At 37.9% G+C, this 21,977-nt stretch overlaps 1 protein-coding gene across 1 annotated transcript in view; it reads left to right on the top strand.

Moving 5' to 3' along the window:
- Positions 1-21,977, top strand: part of clstn2a (calsyntenin 2a) — a 219,972-nt gene that overhangs the window by 79,227 nt on the left and 118,768 nt on the right. The window contains exon 2 of the mRNA XM_084410249.1: positions 15,019-15,141. Coding sequence (XP_084266375.1) covers positions 15,019-15,141 — 123 coding nt within the window. The remainder of the gene's footprint in view (positions 1-15,018; positions 15,142-21,977) is intronic.

Here is a 21,977-nt window from a genome sequence, read left to right as displayed (position 1 = left end):
CATTTTGTGCAGAACTCAAATTAGTCCGATGCGTTTTCTGGTATGCATCGACTCTAGCATATGATCTGCTCTGTCTATTTATAATGTAGGGGGTGGGATGTTTTAGATTCTAGAGAGCATTTGATTGGACAGAAAATCTAATTAGAAACTAATTAGAAAGTGCAGAGTGATGACATCAAAATCATTGATCCATATTGGTATAAGTGAGGGACTCTTCTGAAGTTTTGATTTTCTTCTAGATGCAAATTTTGTCATTGCTTTGGAACACACTATCTTATTAGATAACAGTAAGACTAACATATTCATTTTCAAATTCTCTACCAATGCTCTTGGGCATAGCTAATAGGGATCCAAATAAATAAACATCCATATTCAAAGCCAAAAAAAAAAAAAAAAATCAATTTTGATTTCATGGGGACTTTATTAAATTTTCTTTCTCATCCAGCACTGCCCCTGTTCGGCGGTAGATTTTGGGTCCTACAGCTGGGTTTAAGAGCAAGCTGTCCGACTCATGCAGGAAATATCCTCTCCTCCTTTTCTCACAGGAAGGGCTTGTGATTTTGTGATGTTGCTGTGAGCCCAGATGAGAAGACCGCCTCGAAAAAGGGGCCAGGGTGAATGTTACTGAACCTGAAGATTGTGTTCTCCAGCATGATTTGAGAAAGATCATACTACATATTCTTTGACATTTTTCAAAACCTAGATGTTCAATGTTGTCTCAAACTTTTGGCCCAATGGTGAGCCACACTGCTTTCTAGATACCAGCATTGGCCATTTAAAAACTCAAATTCAACCTTGCCTTCCTATTTTGTGCATCATAAGCATGCATACTACCCACTGCACTAAAAGAGAGTTATTTTTGAGGCCTTTTACGATATATACAGACATTTAGAGAATGAGTTGCTTTAAAGTGCCCTCGTAGTTCTCTTAGTGTTACCGTCTCAGCGAGGGGCTCTTTGCAAGTGATTTATTGGTCTAAAGTGCTCCTTCCTGATTCCATCCCCGTTCTTTTAACTCAAGTCATCTTCCTCTTGCTGCACTTTGGCTTTGTTCCTTCCCTCTATCTCCCTCATTTCTTTTAACTCCTATACTGGCAAGCTTCCATCCATCCTCACAATCTTTTTTTTTCAGAAATCATTTCCCCCTCTTCTTCTTCTCTGCCAGTCTCTCAAACTCTGTCACTCTGTGTGTATGTGTGTGTCTCTCACTACTGATTTGATTTGGTTGTGTGACGGTGTGTTTTGAAACCCCTCAGGGCCAGCAGTTTTGGGTCTGCAGTCGGTGTGGGTTTGATTCCTCTCGCAATCGTGTCCAGAGTCACTCTCCCTTAAGCAGACAAACCAGATTAGAGCCGGCTTCCCTTTTCTGCCAACGCTGTAAACTGACAGTGAATTATCCTCGTTAGTTTACACGCAAAACAGTCTTACTGGATTCCAGGAGCCGGGGATGTATTTTGTTTAGACAAGTTCTCAGCGGCGTGTGATAATCCCATCTACAATGCAGATGAAGTGTGTGGAAAGAAGATCAGTGTTAGAGGGAAAGCGGGCATGGCTGGGCATGAGGCTAGAGGATAACTCCGGACAGCTGCTCTTAGGATTAATGCCACACTTTGAACTGACACTGGGATGAGATGCCACATATCTGTGGACTTCAGCTCATAGACCGCTCTTCTGAAAAGACCAGCTTAAATCAGCATGAGTCCAGGTCGGTTTGTGCTGGAAAAACTATGCATCACAAGAAGAGGGTTAATAAAGCTCAAGTGATGAAAAAACAAAACAAAAAAAACCATTGACATTCAGCATGAAAAAAGAAATATTTAGTGTATTTTGGTATTTTTAGGACATTGTTTAATTGCTTTCGCTTTAGGTTAGGGATGCACTATTAATCGAAATGAAACCACACGCGATTTGGCAAAGGCTGCAATTATTTTATGTGCAGCTTGTCAGTGAAGCGCAGCTCTGTGATAAGTAGAAAATACTGCTCCATCTGAAAGCCAGAGGGCGCTCTCGCGCAGACACTCCAAATATGCCCCGCAGAATGCATGTCATTCCAGGAAATCCCTATGGGAATCAAACTATTGCTGTAGCTGAATAAACAGAAGATTGATTTATTAAATGTTGTCTTTTGTTGGACGAGGTTTAGAAGTTTGGAAAGATGTTTGATGCGTGTTGCTTTTTCAAATGCACCTTATAAGCAACTCAAACTCGCAGTGCTTTCAGATGGAGCAGCATTTACTACTGATCACAGAGCCGTACGTTACTGACAAGCTGCGCATAAAAAATAATCGCAATTTCATAATCGCAATAAGCCAAATTGGTTTAAGCGCGATTTAATGTTAATTGCGATTAATCGTGCAGCCCTACTTTGGGTAAATATATATATATATATATATATATATATATATATATATATATATATATATATATATATATATATATATATATATATATATATATATATATATTTTTTTTATTAAATGAACCTCATTAAAACGGTTTTATATAAATAAAATAAATTGAACCAACTGAACATTTGGTTCTGTTAAAGTCACCATGACATCAACATGGACAATTCTTATAATTGACAGTTATTTTTTTTTTCTTGTTCAAGAAGCCATTTAAAAAAAAGTCATTTCTGAGAAAAGCTTTTGAAAGTGGATCGAACTGAGCACCACAACACACTTGTAGCCAATCAGCAGTAGGGGGCGTGTTCACTCATGATGGGAAAGAGGAGAGAGAGTGAGCAAGAGGGAGATTTGAAGAAAGAGTAGAAAGACTAGAGATGGCTGAGAGACATTACAAAAGAGAAAAGGTCAGAGGAATATCACTGGAAAAAGAAGCGTTGTCATCAGTCAAGATGGGACCCGTGTTAAAATTAGAAAAGCTTTACAGTTCTGGAAAGACCTAAGTAGGAGGGCTTGAAAAAGGACGCAGAGGTTGCATTGTTTCTGCTCCATACATGAGTGACATTGGTTTTGCTATATTTCACAGAACCAATATGCTGTTGTTGTAATATTAGCTATAGTAACAGGACAGTTTTGTTTGTCATTGTTTGTGTGGCGCTGTCTGCAACATACTGTCGGCCCAGATCCGGCCCACATCTGGTACACGTTGAATCCACATGAACCAGATGTGGCCCGGATCTGGGCCGACACTATGTTGCTGTCTGGGGGTGTGCTGCTGGCGATGAACAACAATCTCTTGCTTCTATATACTCTCCTGTACTGTGTGTTCATGTTTTGTTCTTGCTCGTCGTCGTTAATTTTTCGCGAAGCATTATTTAGATTTGCTTCAGCTACAATAAAGAGACATCCACTCTTGTGTTTGCGTATTTGTGCATTTTGGGGGCGGAGCAATGAAGGGAGGGGTGTGTTTGTTTGGGTTGATTTCAAATAGCAAGTGCTTCTCAGAAATTGCTTAGTGCACCTTTAATGGTTCATGTACTGAAATACTCTGACAAGTGAAAAGACATCCATTGATGTTTGGTTACAAAAGTGTACTCAAAATGATCGAAAAACTGATAAAGTTAACGTTTGTTTCAATCAATTCACCCACTAATGTGCATGTGCACAAGATGCAAATGTATGCATGTATGTATATGATTTCCCTTCTGAATATTTAACCAATCATAATTAGAGGTAACCATTCAAACCAATCAGCTTTCAGTCTTATATTAGTAAGTCATCATTCTTTTTTCAAAATATTTATTCTTCAAAAGTACAAAAAAAGTGTTAAAGGAACAGGAATACTCCTTTTCAGGAGTAAGCACACAAGTTCGCATGAGAACACTGTTAGTGCGATTCATTAACACATGGCTATGGCTTTATTATCTTCCCTTCTGCCGTTAACAATATGCTGTTAAGCAAACAAAAAGCTACTCATTGTGAAATGTGCGCTGTTTACATCTGCCCACATGCATGAGTCAGTAACATAAAACGAAGGACTATTTTACAGCCTCCATATGTGGCTGAGATGTAATTTGTGTACTTTTTGTTGTCATGTCCAGCATGCATCATTTGTCAAACATCATTTGTCACTGTATGTCAGAGCTGAAATGCAGTAAATCTGTCCTTGTGTGAAGGAATCATGGCTTCAGGACATGGGCTAAACACCTGTCTAAAGGTTTCTCCTCCTGCTCTCTTTTTTCCCCTCCTTCTGGTGAGCTGTTACGAAGTTGTCAGGCGGGACTGCCACTGTCAATGAGGACTGTAAAGAGGATTTTGTGTCCTTCTGAGTGGACCAGCGCCTCTCTCCTTCTTTAGGCTGAGAAAATCCCCCCTGTATTCCAGTCCCTCTTGGAGGATGCATAAGGAAATCCTTGCCATTTTCCCCACACCAAAAACCTCCCTCTGTGAGAGCTTAGCTCCGTTCCAATCCCACCAAGCAACAGCATTTGTCTAACGGTGATGGCTAGGGCTTGAATTCAGATGGGATGTGTGGGAGAACTCAATGCGATCAACAAATGTAGCAACTTAAGTGGTGGAAAATATAATCTGTTGTGTTTTATGAGTCATAAGTACACATTTCACATTATACGGCAGATATTCATTGTAAATTTGAATCAAAGGTTGTACCTTAACTGGGAGGTGGTGCAAATTGCCTGCAATAGATAATAATAGATTGTGCTGTTACTTGCACGTCGGTTTGGATAAAAATGTCACCTTAATGAATAGATGTAATGCAAATGTAGATGACACTCCACTTCATTTATGCCTATTCAGACACACACACGTACTTGCACTTCTCTCTGACAAAGGAAGATGCAGGGCACATGCAACTTTCTTCGCCATCAGAAACGCAATCATAAACAATTAAATAACTTCAAAACTTTACACAGATTATAGTGTTTGTTTATATTAAAATTATATGATTTTACATACAGTATATAACATAAAGCTGTCATGTTCAACAACAGCTGTATAAATACATATATTGCAGTATAAACAAGCATTCTTGCACTGTATTTAGTGTACCATCATACCATACACCCAATAATGTGCATCTACACTACCATTACAAAAGTTTGGGTTCATTAAGATTAAATATATATATAAATTTGAATGTATCTAATGCCAAGACTACATTTATTTGATTAAAAACAGTCAATTTAGATTAATTTAATGCATTCTTGCTGAATGTATTTATTTATTTCAAAACAAAAATCTTTCTGACCCCAATCTTTTAAACTGTAGTGTGTCTTTCTTAACCTGTTCATAATACATATTTCACACATAGAGACGTGTAAGAAAACTTGCAGGCAAGATGAACTTCAGATCTGTCTTAGCTTTACAGCCATTTTTCATCAGACAGTTAAATTAATTGAATACAACAGCTGAGTAGTTTTGTCTCACGAGTTCCAGAAACACTTTGCTCAGCCTCTTTTTCCCCCCCAGAGCGTTTTTTCCAACCCTAATAGGAAGATTTTATGATAAAGTCTATTGACAGATAGACGCTTGAACACGTTAGTTCCCATGGTGATTTCACAGAGGCACGTTTAAGTTTGCATTGTGTTTCACAGCCTTGAAGGATACCTTTCAGGTAGACTGTTCGTTCCTGTCGTTCTCTGAGAGTTTCTATTTGTCTCTCTCTATATTTTATGCCTTCAGATTCAAACACTTGTTGTAGATGTAACTTGCTGCTATACAGGGATATTCAAGATGGTCAACTAGTCATTTTGACTTCAGAAGTGACGTTAACTAGTATGTGTGTGTATATGTATGTATGTATGTATATATATATATATATATATATATATATATATATATATATATATATATATATATGTGTGTATATATATATATATATGTGTATATTATATAGACATATATAGACATACTTTTCTGAAAAGAAAATTAAATTAATAATATTAATATTTTATATTATATTTAATATAAATATATTTATATAAAATATTTTATATATAATTTTTTAAATATTTATATATAATTTTTGCAGCAGCAGCAGTACTTTAAAACCCTCTCTAAGAGGCTGCATTCATGAAGATTCTAAATGAATCCCTTTTAGTGTGTTGTCGACTCGTTAAACTTTATCTGAGCAGTTGCAATTATTTTACAGCCATCAAAACACCACTTGTGTAACAAAGCACCCTCAATTATAAATTAGACAATTACAGACTTCAAATTGCCGGCTGTGAGCACTGAGCACAGGTCTTGCCTTTTTTATGAGGACTGTTCTAGCAGTGTTTTCCAAACTCGTGGAGGCACACCAACAATACACATTTTGGATGTCTCTCTTATCTGACTCATCTAGTTCAGGTCTTGAGCTGCATTTAAAATCACACTGTCGATTAGGTTCTTCATTTGATTTGAAACTTACCTCACAACCATTAAAAAAGTATGTGCAATTTAGTATGAATATGAAGCAGAACTGCTAGTCCTATGTAGGCCTGCGGGATTCAGGAGCCTATTTCAGCATCTCATATTGTGTATCCTAATTATACAGAACTAGTGTTCCTGTAGCTCACACAGTAACAGCATGGCGCTTGCAAGTCGTCAAGTCAAATTTATTTTTATAGCACTTTTGACAATATACATTCTTTCAAAGCGGCTTTGCAGAAAATCATGATGTTATTGTTTATAATATCTTAATATTTTCATACCTTGTCATATTTAGCAGATTAGTGCTGGGCTGCAAAATAGTTTACATTTTGTGACTATACAAGCAATCAAACGGTTGAGATATGCTATATAGTGTATATTGCCCTCCACGAGTATATTGTATTTATGCGAATATACTTTTATATATCCAACTTTATATAAATAGCTAGATAATAATGTACTTACAAAATATAGTTACATTATGCAAAAAAAAAGAAGAAAAAAATCAGCCAGTTGAGATTTAGTATTTATCGCTTTACACAAGTGTACTGCATGTTTGCGGATAAAGTTGGATATAATATACTGTATATCAGACTTTATATATAGAGCACTGAGGTGATATAAACAAATCACGCTTCTGAGATTTACTGTATAGTATATATTGATTTGTGAGTATACTATATCCATGAGGATACTATATCTATGTAAAGTAGGATGTATTATATATCCAACTTTTAATATATCTCTGGGAAATAATATATTTATATTTTTTTGATGATGTAACAATCAAACTGTTGAGATTTGCTGCTGTAAATAGTACATTCCTCTTAATGTGAATGTGAGTAAGGTTGGATATATTAGTTATGATTTAGTATGATACGTTATTTTGGATTATCGACCAGCAGCCATATCACCCTGTAGCCCAAGACTGGTTGCCCACTGAAGCTAAGCAGGGCTGAGCCTGGTTAGTACCTGGATGGGAGACCTCCTAGGAAAACCAGGTTGCTGCTGGAAGAGGTGTTAGTGAGGCCAGCAGGGGGTGCTCACCCTGTGGTCTGTGTGGGTCCTAATGCCCCAGTGTAGTGACGGGGACACTATACTGCCAAAAAGAGCACCGTCCTTCGGATGAGACGTTAAACCGAGGTCCTGACTCTCTGTGGTCATTAAAAATCCCAAGATGTCCTTCGAAAAAGAGTAGGGGTGTAACCCCGGCATCCTGGCCAAATTTGCCCCTTGGCCTCTGTCCATCATGGCCTCCTAATCATCCCCATATACTGATTGGCTTCATCACTGTCTCCTCTCCACCAGTAAGCTGGTGTGTGGTGGGCGTTCTGGCGCAATATGGCTGCCGTCGCATCATCCAAGTGGATGCTGCACATTGGTGGTGGTTGAGGAGATTCCCCCATCTATGTAAAGCGCTTTGAGGTCTCAGAAAAAGCGCTATATAAATGTAACAAATTATTATTATTATTATTATTATGGTGGAGTTTTGAATTTGAACAACATTTTGAATATAAAAACAGTTGAAATATTCATACAAATTTCTTCTTTTGTGTTCAGCAGAAAGGACGACATGCCGGTATGGAATGACATGAGGTTGAGGAAATAAATACCGCTTGAATATGTCGGCTGAAATATCGGTTTAAGATTAGTTGTTAAGACAACTCATTGACTAGTCATTAAAATATGTCGTTTTTAACGCTAAGGTAGATAAAAGGCAACAGGTATGTGTGCACAGCAGAAGTCCTGTTAAGTGCTGGGAGGGAGGCATGGAGCTGTAGCTCCAGCATCAATTTTCATTTTCTTCTCCTCAAAAGGCCCAGAGATGCTGAGAACCACTCAGGCGTCAAGATCTCCCACAGACAGAAGATGAACTAGCAGGCCCTTTTAATTTTAATCCGGAGAAGATGGAGAGTTGAGCCCTGCCCTCTCTCTTTCTCAGCCTCTGGCACTCGTGTCAGTGAGGAGATCATTGTTCTTTTCTCTCCTTGCTTTCATTGGACTCCCTCTCAAGTCCCCCTAAAACCCTTCATCCCTCCACCTCAATCAGTTCTCTGTATTTCTAACAATGACTCGTAATTTAAGCGACTTCACACGATGTGTAATCAAACCGGCTCTTTTCGTAAAGGGTTGATTGTGTTCTCAGGAGGTATAGACACACATATGTCTGGCCAACAATATGGCTAATGAAAAGGCCATAAGGACCCGGATTCCGTGACAAGGAAACAAAGCCTCGTGAATGAATATGCCAGCTTTCTAATTACAGACGATTGACATTTCCGAGTCCTCTGGGGTATCGATGCCGGGCTGACAGTAGCAAATGCCAGTGCACAGAACTTCTCCATTACAAAAGATATTCGCTTCTGTGTTTGTTGAGAGTCTAATCAAACAAATTTATATTCATGGCTGGTGACCTAAGTAAGTTGATTCGCAGAATTTATGTACACAAGGGAACGAGTCGTTTATATTGCCGCGCTTGTAGTATCAAGGACATTTATAAACCTCTGTTGTCTCTCAGCCATTTGTGTCAGGGATTATTAATGCTTATTATAGATAAATTTAACTGTAAATTAGCCCAAATGCCTCCCACAGCGATTGCGGATTCAAGACACGTCACCTGCGTGGATTGTCTTCATCATGAACATTTGTTTTTGCCAGTTTGGTTTATGAAGTTTTCCATGAAGGCCTATGAGGATTTTAAGTGATGCAGTAGAGGAGAGAAAAGATGGAGGATTTGCAATGTGAAAAGTTAATAAAGTGGTCGTGTGCGAGAACAAGACCCTGAAGGATCAGGAGTTCAGTGTGTTCATTTTAGTATTTCTGTGTTCCTCAGCTATTTTAGTGAAGTACTTCTTTTACCTGACTGTGTGTCACATGAGTTGTCTCTTTGTTTTTTATGCTCACCAAGGCTGCATTTATTTGATCAAAAAATACATTAAAAACAATGAAATATGATCACAATTTAAACCATTTTTTATTTAAATATATTTTTAAACGTAATTTATTCCTGAGTGACGGCAAAGCTGAATTTGCAGCATCATTACTCCGGTCTTCAGTGTCACATGATCCTTCAAGAATTATTCTAATATGCTGATTTGCTGCTCAAGAAACATTTTATATTATTATCAATGTTGAAAACATTTGTGCTGCGCATTTATTTGAGTGAAAACCACAATACTTTTTTTTTTCTTTTCAGAATTCCTTGAATAGACCGTTCAAAGGAACAGCATTTATTAGATTTTTTTGTAACAATGTAGGTCTTTACTGTCACCCAATTTAGTGCATCCTTGCTGAATAAAAGCCAAAAAGTCTTACTGACCCAAAATCTTTGAACAGTAGTGCATATTTATGCATTTTTCCAAATTTTTCAATTACAATTTTTTTTTGTATCCAAAAATAACCAGCAAAATTTAAACCCTTGGTTTAGCTGAGTGCTTGATTGACATTTTGCGTGCGTGTGTGTGTGTGTGTGTGTGTGTGTGTTTTAAACTATCTCCAATGTGACTGATTGAATCTCACATTTTAGACCCATTTACACCTGTATTTGGCGCTGTCCTGTTGCAAATAGATTACTTGAAATAGATATCAATATCAGGGATAAATAGAACCTAAAACCCTGTTTACGCCATTCATCTTTGATTCCATTTAACATATTTTTCCTTCAGAATGTTTGTTTTTAGCAGCAATAAAAATGATTTGATCTCAACAGCATTGAATGACATCTTCTGATGTCGTTCATAAATGTTACTTGACAACCAACAGTGAGAACACCTACTAGCATCCCAACTGTCAGGGACTAATGACATGCAACTAGCAGTGTGCACAGGGCTTAGCACATATTCCAAATCAGAAATCACATTTTTTATATCTATTTTTGGCCTTGTTCATCACTTTTATTGACAGTGATCATGTAGAGTTGACAGGAAACTTGGCAAATGACACAATATGGTCTCAAACTCGAGCATCTTGGAGAATGTGCTACACATCACTATAGGCAACAGATGACATTTTAGCCACAGAAAATTGCAGAAGGACTTGCTGCCACTGCCATTTCTACATAATTTCACCTTGAATGGAGACCATGCAGGTTATCCAAAGCAACTGAAACCACTGCTGAATTTTGAGGCCTTAAAACCCATTAGACTCTTTCACCCCCTTTATAGAGGTCACAGTAAAATCGTCCATTCTGCTCCCACCGCAATACCATAGACCCTTTTACGATGCTTTCCAGATGTCTAAGAATGACGGCATACAGTCCTAACGATCTGTTCATTCATTAATTAACGCAAGCAGCCCTCAATATGCTAAAAAATCTCATTTTTTAATGGCTGCGCTATAAAATGTAATTTTGTCAACTGGGGCCCCTGTATGAGAAATCTCTAAAGACCAACAAATCTTGAAAGATCTCCATAGAAAAAGCAGAGATTATGACCTCATTAATAAGCATTAAAGGCAAGCAATGCAAGCTTAAGAAGTGTGTCTCTGTGGACGTGTGGGAAGCGGCTGCGTTGAGCTCAATGTATCTGAAAATTACCCTTCGGCCCCTACCAGCAAACTCCTTTCTGCTAGTATTGGATTATGCAAAGTCATTGTGGCTAATTACTCTCTTCCTGATGGTCATTTCTGTATTATTTTTTATTTTTTCCAAAACAGAGGGCTATGTTCTTGTCATTTGCACAGTGCAAGGAACGTTAATTAACAATTTTCTACTAATACCCCTATTGGCTATAACACGTGATGCTAGCCAGACTGGGGTTGATCTTTGACTTTTGAGTTGAAGTCTTAGAACTTTGTCTCCAAACAACGGCCATCACAGACAGTGTTTTTCAGCCAATTTGGATAATGGCTTCTTTATCCCCTAGCATAGCGGATGCTTGTTATGAACAGGATGCTTTTATTGAAGAGCAATAAACTTGGGTGAATAAACTTTAAGAAGCCTTGTTTTTCCACTAAGGTCCATTAGCTGGCCTTAACTGCAATATTTGTTGTTTACACCATACATACAAAAACACTACATGCTAAATAGTCACCGTAATGCAAGCTGCATTATATATTCCTGAACATCGTTGGTCTCCTCTCTCTCTCTGACTCTAGCACTTTTTTTATCCTGCTGGGTCCCGCATGCATGTTTTGATTATTGTTTAATTCCAATGTTATGAGCTGAATATAATGTTACGGTGTTGACCGGTCAGAAATTAATAGCTTGTTGCGTGACACTGGGAGAGCGGTAAAATTTACCATCAATTCCGCAGACTGTCCCCAAGTTTAATTACCGTTGGAATGCTGACTGGTATTTTCATTATAGCAGGTTGAAGAAGGGTCAAAGTAGATTTGCAAACGTTCACTTTCTCTCCCGGCAACATTTTATCAGGTGCTTGAAATGCTGGAATAATTATATATCAAGCTGAATAAATAATTGATTCTATAATAGCCCCTTTCTTGTCCTCTTGTGAGACCCGACCTGAATTTTCTCCCTCCCTCACTCTGGGCTCATCTGCTTTATTTTAATTCAGTTTATTTGGATAGCGCTCTGTCTTTCTGTCTGTCTCTCCATCTGTCATACCAAATACTGCATTAAAATGAAATATTATAACAGAATTTTCACATGTTTTTAAAAAATTGCTGTAGAAGAGTTGGAATCAGATAAGCTTAATATTCCAGTCAGGATTTTTAGCTGATCTTTATTATTGTTTATGGATTGAGGGATCTATGCAGAAGTAACCTATAGAAGATTTCTTAATAAACTCTCCAAGTTCATCAAAGTTTAATAGCTGTTTAGATGTGCTGTTTGGGGAATTAAGTCCAAAAGGTTACAAGAAGTTGCTTCACTAACACAATAAGAGTGTCTGTCTTGTTGTTTTTAACATAATTGTCAGGGGTTGTACTCCTTAATGGTGAATGTGAGGTAAATATGTGTGTGTGTGTGTGTGTCCACATGCATCTGCCATTATGTCTTGTGTTTAGCTGGCTGTGTGTGCGGCAGAGCATTCTAGAGCAGGGGGGCAGATGGAAGAGAAAAATCCACATTGAATTAGCTTCCATCTCTGTGCTCTAATGCTGTATAATGGCTGCAGACATCTCATGGGTAATAGCTCAGGGATTACAGAGAAGGCATATTGCTCTTAGTGACACCACTAACCTTATTAGAGAGAGAGAGAAAGAGCGAGAACGAGAGAGTTCGATGTGAATTTGCAGTGACTGGAGCCTGAAGAGATGTATTATTATAATAGAAAGTACCTGATCCAAATAACAGTTATTTACTGTATCTTGTACATGATGACAGCCACGTTTTCTCCCAGTCTGTGGCATTTCACACATGAAATGTTCAACTAAATAATTATGTATCTAATGAATTGGGCTTTTAATAGTGTATCGAGGTGTCGCGTAACCTAAACGAATGCCTTTTTGCATGCGCTGTTATTCATTTCCTTTATTTCCTGAATTTCCCTTGCGGATGAATAAAGCATCCATCCATCCATCCATCCATCCAGCCATCTTTCTATCTATGGTTCTGTCATTCCATCCATCCGTCCGTCCGTCCGTACACATACACATTCATTTAAAACATTTACAGGCTGTAATAAAAACACCTCAGTAGTTTTTTAAATGCAGAGATTGAAATATATGTCTCTAATTTCAATGACTTTTGTAGCACATTCCAATCATTTGGAGCTGCAAAACCAAAAGTGGAACGACCATAAACAGTTTTCTTTCTAGGGAAAACGAAAAAAAAATTGATTAGATGATCTGGTTCCTTTATAAATGGGAATAACAGACTGCATGCATGTCTGACCTCTTAGTCCATACATCTGCAGCACACACATTGCTTGCCTCTCTAGAGCTTGTAGTACATGCCTTTGTATGTATAACACAGCTAGATAGATACAACTCCGGCCATTTATCTGTGTCTGTTCAAATAGCCAAGTGAGGAAAAATACTCTGAGATGTGGTTGTGGTTTTTAAAAAGTGGGTTTCTTTGGAAAAGCGTTGGTGTAAATGTGTGCCTGAGTTGAATAGAGAGTGAGAAAAAGAGATATAAATGGCAAAAACTCATTGAAAGCAAGATTGTAGTTTTTGAAAACTGCATTGCCAGCTGGTTTAATCGTCTGGTCATCTGAATTGAATGAGTCCCTGCTTGAGATTGCTTATGGGTTATTATGAGGATACTCTTACTCTTTCTTTTTGCTGAGACTTGTGTAGTATGCCCTTCACAAGTGTGAAATGGTTTAATTTACTCTTTCATTAATTGCTTTGGTGGATCTCGTACTGAGCCACACGAGGGGTTACTGAATAGCCAGTACTAATCTAAAACTCCATTAACTCATGCCAGGGGAGGATTTCTGATTACACGAAGGGCAAATCAAATAAAACACTTTTTTTTATGTTAAAGGTGCTCTAAGCGATGTTGGGTGACGTCACTTCTTGTTGCCGTTCGAAGTATTGTCAAACAAAACGAAGACTAGCTCGAACCTCCCTCCCCCTCATCCCGTCCCCTCCCCCTCCCTTCTGTGCTTCCTGAAACAGTTATGAATTCGGGACTTTGCGCGTTCCTTCTCCTTTCCCTCTTCTTAGCTATTTGTTCATCGGAACGTCGTCTCTTTGGTCGTGTGTCGGCCATATAAAAAAAAAAGAGAATATAATTCTAACGTTAGTCGTTGTTGTCTAGGACATCTCTCCTCTAGCTAACTTCCCTCTTCATGCTTCTCTCTCCTCCACTCCCCACACCCCCCTTCATGTGCACGTGCACTAACCCCCCAACCCCCACCCACAAATCATTCTTGTCGGTTATTGGCTGGAACACTGTTTGTTATGTTTCGTGGTCCAGGCTGGCCCAGTTTGTTTTTCTTGCCGTTTGTGGAGCCTGGGCTGTCTACAGAGACTGGGTTTTTTTTTTTACAGTGTGTTCAGGAGACAGGCAGCTAGCGGATAGTGAGGAGATGTTTGCTGTATGTGACAAAAAAAGTTTTGGCCTAGAAAACGTGTGACATCGCACCTTTAATGTATTGCTTTTCATCGCTCACATTTATGTTTTGTTTTTCTGACACTTCCATTTGATATAGCTGGGAAATTATGCAATAATACGTGTATATAAAAACAACGCTGGTGGGGAATTAACTTCAGGTGCTGATTAACTAAATACTCAAAATAAGCTCACTAAAAATCTGTTTTTTTAATATACATTAAAAATAGTTCTTTTACTTACTAAACACGGCATTAGATGTGTACTGGGGTTTGGTGAGCTAATAGAATTTTCCAAGCAGTAAACACTGCTTAGGTACAAGCTGTTTAATGCACAAAGCCTCTTGCAGGGATGTTTTCCTTTCACTGGTTAGAAGATTGCATTTGTGTCATCCATTGATTAGCATCTTGTTTTGGTATCACTTGTTGTACAGCAGCCATGAAAACATGAAAAAAAAAGGAGGAACAACAGGGACGCTACGACCAGATAAATGAGGGTGTTTCCCTGGATACGAGCTGTAGGAGACAAGGATGCAGCCATTTGGGGAATTGGACTTGTATCGATTGCCATTATTAGCCATTCTTTGCATGAACACACAATTTGTTGTGGTTTTTTTTGGTCTTATTTAGGAGACGTTTGTTGAAATCTTGAACAGTCTGACTAGTTCAGAATTTAAATTCTCTTTTCTTTTTCTTTTTTTTCTTTTCTCTCTCCATTGCAGTGAATAAGCACAAACCATGGATCGAGACGTCCTACCATGGTGTCATCACGGAGAACATGGACACAGTACTGCTAGACCCTCCCCTGGTCGCACTGGACAAAGATGCCCCTGTCCCTTATGCAGGTATACGACTTATCTAACTGACTACACAGCGCTCTGAAATACTCTATTATGATTGGTCAGTCGTGTCATTCGAGCCATACGGGCAAATGTTGCCGTTGTCCCTGACAACCAATGTCTTGGACTGAGCATGTCTCACATGTTTCATGTCTGTAGTTTTCTTTTTCTTGTCATGATCAACTAGGATCAATATTTCATGTCCATTATATATTTATTAGTTAAGCTACATTGTAATAAGTGAAATTATGGACATTCAGATTGTCATTATATTAAAATAAAACCCCTTGACTTTAGTATTTATTAGGCCATTAATGACATTCTGACTGTATATTTTTCCCTTTCTAATTAAATAGTACTTCTATCGCTGCATAATTTTTACAAATATTTTTTTTACTTTGTCTAGTTTAGACGTGATTGGATAATAAAATTGTATTATTATTTGGAACACGGTCATTTGGAATATTATAATTATAGTAATATAATACTGATTCAAAATTATATTTCTTTTCATATAATTATATATTTAAACAATAATTTATTCATAGCCATTTTTAAACCAATCCCCTTTTAAGTCTTTAATATGTCCCAGCATTGTACTACCAATGCTTCATTTTGAAGTATGCAAAACATGCAGAATATATGAAGAGCTCAGATGCAAAAGCCTCTAAGTGCCATCTGAAATTTTCTCGTATATTTAAGTTCAGTAATTTCACTTAAATGGCAATGAAAATGACCTATTAATTGTAATTTAAGTGAAATTACTGAACTTAAATATACAAGCTTGATAAAAATGATCATTCTAGAAGAAAACTTCAGATGGCACTTTTGCATCTGAACTCTTCATATATCTTTTTAATTAAATCGCAGCCTTTTGCAGTTTAATCGTGATTGTGATCCTTTTGATTAACTTTGTAGCTTGTTTTCCTCATATCTAATCCATTATAATGAGACATACAAGCTCACTCCAGAATATCCAGGATTATTCCAAAATGTATAGCATTGGATGGTAGCTTGGTTCTTCAGTGTAGTGTTCCTCTATTCCTCTGTGTGTAAGTGAGGCCGGTTGAGTGTGAGATTTTATGTGTATTGCAGCATAGTGCTCATATAAAAGAGATTTAGTCAACGCTTTCCTCACTGTTATGGAGACAGATCCACCTGACCTTCCTGTTATTTCGGAGTGAATTTCCTGCCTCTATCTCCATTGTTGTGGTGACACACACAGCCCTTGTATAAGTAGATCTTGTCTGCCTTTCCATGGCCGAGCATTCAATAAACCAACTGGCCTTGAAAATCAACTGGTACAATGTGCGTTTTGGCTTTCGAGGAGGAGGAGTCAACACTTTAGAGTGTCAGTCACCTCTCATGGAGCAATGAATGACGGCACAGCTTTACGACTTGTGTGTTGTTTATGTTAGACAGATTCCGACTCGCTGGTTTTCAAGTGCAGGTTGTTCGGATGGGGTAGCAGGAGGTTGGGGAGGGTGGTAGCTGACTGATGCAAAGTAATTAAATAAAGTGATTTTTTTTTCCCCAAAGAGGAATGTGTGGAAGTATTGTGACAGGCAACTCTCTACAGCTCATTAGATGACAATGCCTAGAATTAATCTCCTCTCTGACAACCTTGGCAAAAATTACTTTTCTAGCTTATATATTGATATTTGCAGCTTGCACTTGAAAAGCATGCTGTTTATGGTGAACTTGATGAAGACTTGTTGGTCATACCTTGGAGAATCTTTTAGCTGACAACATGCCTCTTTTTTTACAGCATTTCAATCGGCTACTGGTGATGACTGATCTTTGCAGTACGTTACTTCAGTGTGTTTTGTTGTAATTCACACTTTAAAGTCAGCACGAAATGATAATCCATTCTACATGCAGGTTATTGATCTTTTAATGTGAATGATTCATCCATGCATATGTGTTTTTTTTTGTTTGTTTTTTCATTTATTGACCTTGGACTTTATCATTCAAATATCACAACTCGATCTTTTGGTAAAACAACATACTTCTCTCTAGTGACATATGCCAGATTTCTCTTATCATTAAGTTACTATTTCGATTTCTTACTAATAGGCTGAATTGGTGCTCAAGAATAATTTCTTATTATCAATATGGTGCTGCTTAATATTTTTTTTCAGGATAAGATGAATAGAATGAATAGAACATTTTAAAGAACAGCATTTATTTTAAATAGAGATCTTTTGTAACATTATACATGTCTTTACTGTCCTTTTTGGTCAATTGAAATGCCCTTGCTGAAAGCACTAAAGGGGTCCTTTATTATGCTTTCACATTTTCAAATTTAGTTGGTGTGTAATGTTGCTCTTTGAGCATAAAAAAGATCTGCAAGGTTACAAAGATTAATGTCCCTTCTAAAGGGAGATATTTTATTTAACAGAATTCACTTTCCAAGAACTAAAATGAATGACTTGTTTGGACTAAAATGTTTTTTTTCCAGGCTTTGTGAAGTTATAAGGTTACTCATTTAATCCCCACCCACGGAATAAAAAAAAAAAAAAAAAAAGAGGGACGAGGCCTGTTTGAGCTGCATTAGAGAAGAAGTGTAGTTGCTGTGTCAAAGAGACGCTGTTTTTTTTGTTGTTTTTTTTTCACCAAAACTCATTTGTTTGACCTTACTAAGGCTGACAAACTTTTTCGAGACGAAAATTTGTTTTAAACACTGTTCCTGAACATTATAACCCCAACATTTACTGTATATGTGTACTGCCCATTTGAGAACAGAACAGCTTCCAGAACCTAAGAGAGTAGAATGCAGGCTACGCACAAAAGCTTCTCCTGAAATGGAGCAGTTCCCACTTTGTAGGGACAATCTGTTGTTTGTGGATCACAACTTGTAAGTATGTCTTATTATTTGTTGTTGCGTTTTTTATCAACAATTCCAATTATAAGATTTATGTTGTTGCTATGATGTAAACAAAGGGCAAAGCTTTGCCTCTGCTCGCCTGCTAGCCAACATTAGTGTTGATGTAGTATTTACTGTAGCTTTTGTAAGCTCTCGCTTTTGTAAGGCTGTTCACCACCCCTTTAAGAAAATTAATCTTGGTCGTGTGATTGATTACCGTTTGTATTACCATAGTTTTCTGGCAAATATCATGACTAAATGGTGTATAACATCGTATCTAAAATGTATAAAAAACATACCACTGCTGAAACGTCCTTTGAAATCCGTGCTTGCAAAGTCTGTGCATGATATCCGTTCTGCACGATCCCCTTGTTTGTTAACATTCTGTTAACAAATCTGAATTGGGCTTGAATTGGTTTGAAATTGACGCCATCCTTAATATTTACATCTGAGTAGAGCTCCCTATTATGGTGACATTTGCAGAACACTCGCTAACTGGTCCCAATCACAACACACTGGGCCAGCTAACCAATCACAGCACATTTTTTATTTCGGAAGGAGGGGCTTCATCGAAACGGAACTAAACAGAGCATTCGGGCCAGACCGGGGAGTGAGGTGCTGTAATAATGTAAAATATTTGAAAAATAATGTGTTTTCAACAAGCATGAAAGCATATTCTTGTACACCCCAAAAAACAAAATCAAGACTTCGTAAAAGGGCATAATAGTTTTTTTTAAATAGACCTTTAAAATGTCTTACTGAACCCAAACTTGACCACAAAGAGAATAACTTTAAAACTCAGGGCCTTTTTTTCCCTGCATTATCCAGATTTTTTTGTACACTTTTTTTGTGCACTTATTACTTTGATTGATCAATGACAGATTAATGGTGGACTGCAGCTGTTGTTAAAGCGTCACCGGGAAATGAGTGTTGCGCTCTAATTTGGTGACAGGTGATATTTCACTGCCTTTTCAGGGAGCCAATGGATACACACGTAAGATTGCTGCCAGGGAGACTCAGAGAAAAACGGGCCCTCCATCTCAATCCGTCATTCCCATAATTCTCTTCGCTCCCATTCTCTCCGTCTTTCTTTCTCCGTCCCCTTCTCCTCTTCCATGTCAGACCGTGAGTTATGCGCGGGAGCCTTTGTCATCAATCCTGTTTTCGTCTGTTTAGAGAATGGAATGCGGGCATCCTTCTGGCATCGCATTAATTGGGGTGTGGGAACACGACCCGGGATTGTTAAGTGCTTCGCCTCGCCCTCCTTCGTCTTTTTCTCCTGCCTCGCTCACTGTCTCCCATGTATCAGCTTGCTTTGATGTAAAATAACGATGATGAGCCTCAAGTCGATGATATATGCTGAGGCAGGGATCCTGAAGATGAATTGTTATTTCTGGGAACAAGACTTTCCCCTGTAGAGCAGATAGCGTAGGTCTTGTAGTATGCACAGAGCATTCTCAATCAAATTACAGTGAAGGATAAGCCGGAGTCAGTAGAGGAAGAAAAAAAAAAAAACGGCAGCTTCATTTGCTAATTCTTTATCTCGGTTGTGGCTTCAGCAGCCTCTTTCTCATTAATCTCTTCTCTCAGATGATGTACAATGCTGTATTGTTCCGCTAAACTTTGCCTTCCTCGCACCAGATTAGCTAACAAAACCCAAGCTAGGAAGCAGTCCAGGGAAACTATGGATGGATTGCAAAAACCACACATGAGAGTGAAAATAGAAGGATGTAGTGAAAGAGAATCGCAGAGCCTGCAGTTAAGATTCTTTGCAGCTGTATTGTGTTCCTTTTATAGTAGCGGGACCTGAATTGAACGATGAAAATGTTTTTTTGGGATCACTTTGCATGTTTTCTGATTGTGTTTGGACCATGCTGTCTAAAAAAAATCAATAGACTTTGCAGTGGGATACGCTAGTGGATTTTGCTGTTAATTAAATTATTAAAAAAGAATGCCTCTCTTCTGTGTTAGAAACTGTAAAAGAACTTTGGCAGTAATTATATCTTGTTAGTCAATGAAGAGAGTGTTGATTATGTGCTGGTCACAATCCTCTCTAAGGTGTGACCAGCTGTCATTTAAAATTAAGAGTGTTGTACTTTATATATGAAATCACTTGATTTGATGCTTGCTTGCTTGATGTGAATAAGAGCTGATTGGAGTGCCATGTATATCATATTTTGTGACAAACAATTTAAGAGGTTCATAATAATCATGGTAGGTTATTATAAAGTATGTCCCAAAGATATACATTACTGACTAAACTTTTACTTGTACATTTACTTGCTTCTGGCCTACTATTCTACACACATTCATCAGTAAATAAATAATGAAAGATGATTCGTTTTTTTTTTTTTTATGTGGGCTTTCTAAATGATAAATGCAATTAGTTTCTATGCTTTCGGTTAATTAATCAGAGATATAGATGCTTAGAGGACGCTTAATAAAGCAGATTAGGGGGCGGTTTAAACAGGCAGCATGAGAAAAAAAGCGAGCAGTGGAACGTTTAACCAAATGTGTTTCATATAAACAACCTTGTTGGGCGATCGTATAATTGTCCTTAGACTTTCAGTAATAGTAATTCATTTGATGTTTTGTAGATCTAAATTAGTTTAGTCCTACTATTTGGTTCTCTGAAAAAGTAACCATAGTAACTCAACCTCCTATGTTGTGGACTGTGAAATGGTTCATTCCAGCCCCGTTCACTCTGGGGTCAGCTGTGGATGAAAGTCTAGGAATTATTTAGAAGTGTGTCTGACTGAGTGAGTTTTTGTTATGATGTGCGCGAATGAGAGTGTGCCCTACATTTCGCCTACATGAAGCGAATAAACAATGTGCCCTATCCCTGTCCTCCTTTGGAATTACATTCAGTGATCCCTGAGGGTCGGAAATCAAGCCTGAGGAACTATTTTACTAACTTATGATTCTCTTACGCATATAGTTTCATCATAGTTTATACACTTGGGGTGACAATTTCTGAAGTTCCCACTGCAAAAAAAATATCATTTGTAGGCACTAATCATTTTAGGAAGTCTTGTATTTTTGTGCGATGCTGTATATGCATTTTTATGTTTCAAATTTTTCCCTTTTGTTTTATTATTTTTAGTAAGGAACCAAACCGAAGCAGCTGAGCCAAGCATTTGTCATGATTTCACATGATGCTTTGCGAACACTGAAAATACAGTGCCTGTTATGAACGTGAACTATTGTTTGGCACATACTCTGTGGCCCACTGGGATGCATCCCAAAGATGTCCCCAGATGTGTGTTTTTTTTAAGAAATTCACAAGCAGCCTCCATTCTTCCCAGGTTGTCAGCGTTATATGTGGCGGAGAAGAAACCACGAGAATCATGCGAATGAGTGATAATTGAAATAGTGAAAGCTGAGAGAGTTCTTGTTTTGAATCCATCTATACTGCTGGTGAGGTGACGTGTTCAATTTCGCTGCCAATATCTCCCGTTTTGTTTCGAGGAGTGTGTGTGTTTGAAAATAAAAAGTGTTACCAGAGACTCGAGGTGAAAGTCAAATTAGAATTCTGAGAATGTGTTAGATCCACAGGGATCCACACTGCCGAATCTCTTATGCCTTCTCTTTCTGAAGTGTAGTTTACTGCATATATCTCTTGCATGGTGTACCACCACTACCTCTGAGATATATGTTGTGATATAGATGTTGTTTCAATCAGCCTCGGGTCTTTGTTTATGCTACTTTCACAGAATTTAAGAAGCTGGCCTACCCTGCAGTATAGCTTGCTTTCTCAAAGCTATTAGCTAGTATGCTATCAGTTCAGTTATTGAAATAATAAAAATATCTATTTTACACGCTAATTAAATGGTTAAGTGCGGAAATATTCCTGTGAGGTCTCTTTTAATAACTGAAGAAATTCATTACGAGGGTTCATATGCCACAATCTCAAATTATTATCTTTGACTTGCACCTAAGAGAATTGAAATGAGCTCTTCAAGAGGTAATTGGTAAT

The sequence above is a fragment of the Rutilus rutilus genome (assembly GCF_951802725.1).
Source record: "Rutilus rutilus genome assembly, chromosome: 6".
Taxonomy (NCBI): Eukaryota; Metazoa; Chordata; class Actinopteri; order Cypriniformes; family Leuciscidae; genus Rutilus; species Rutilus rutilus.
The sequence above is the reverse complement of the archived record's forward strand: the minus strand, read 5'-3'. Positions and strand labels throughout refer to the sequence as shown.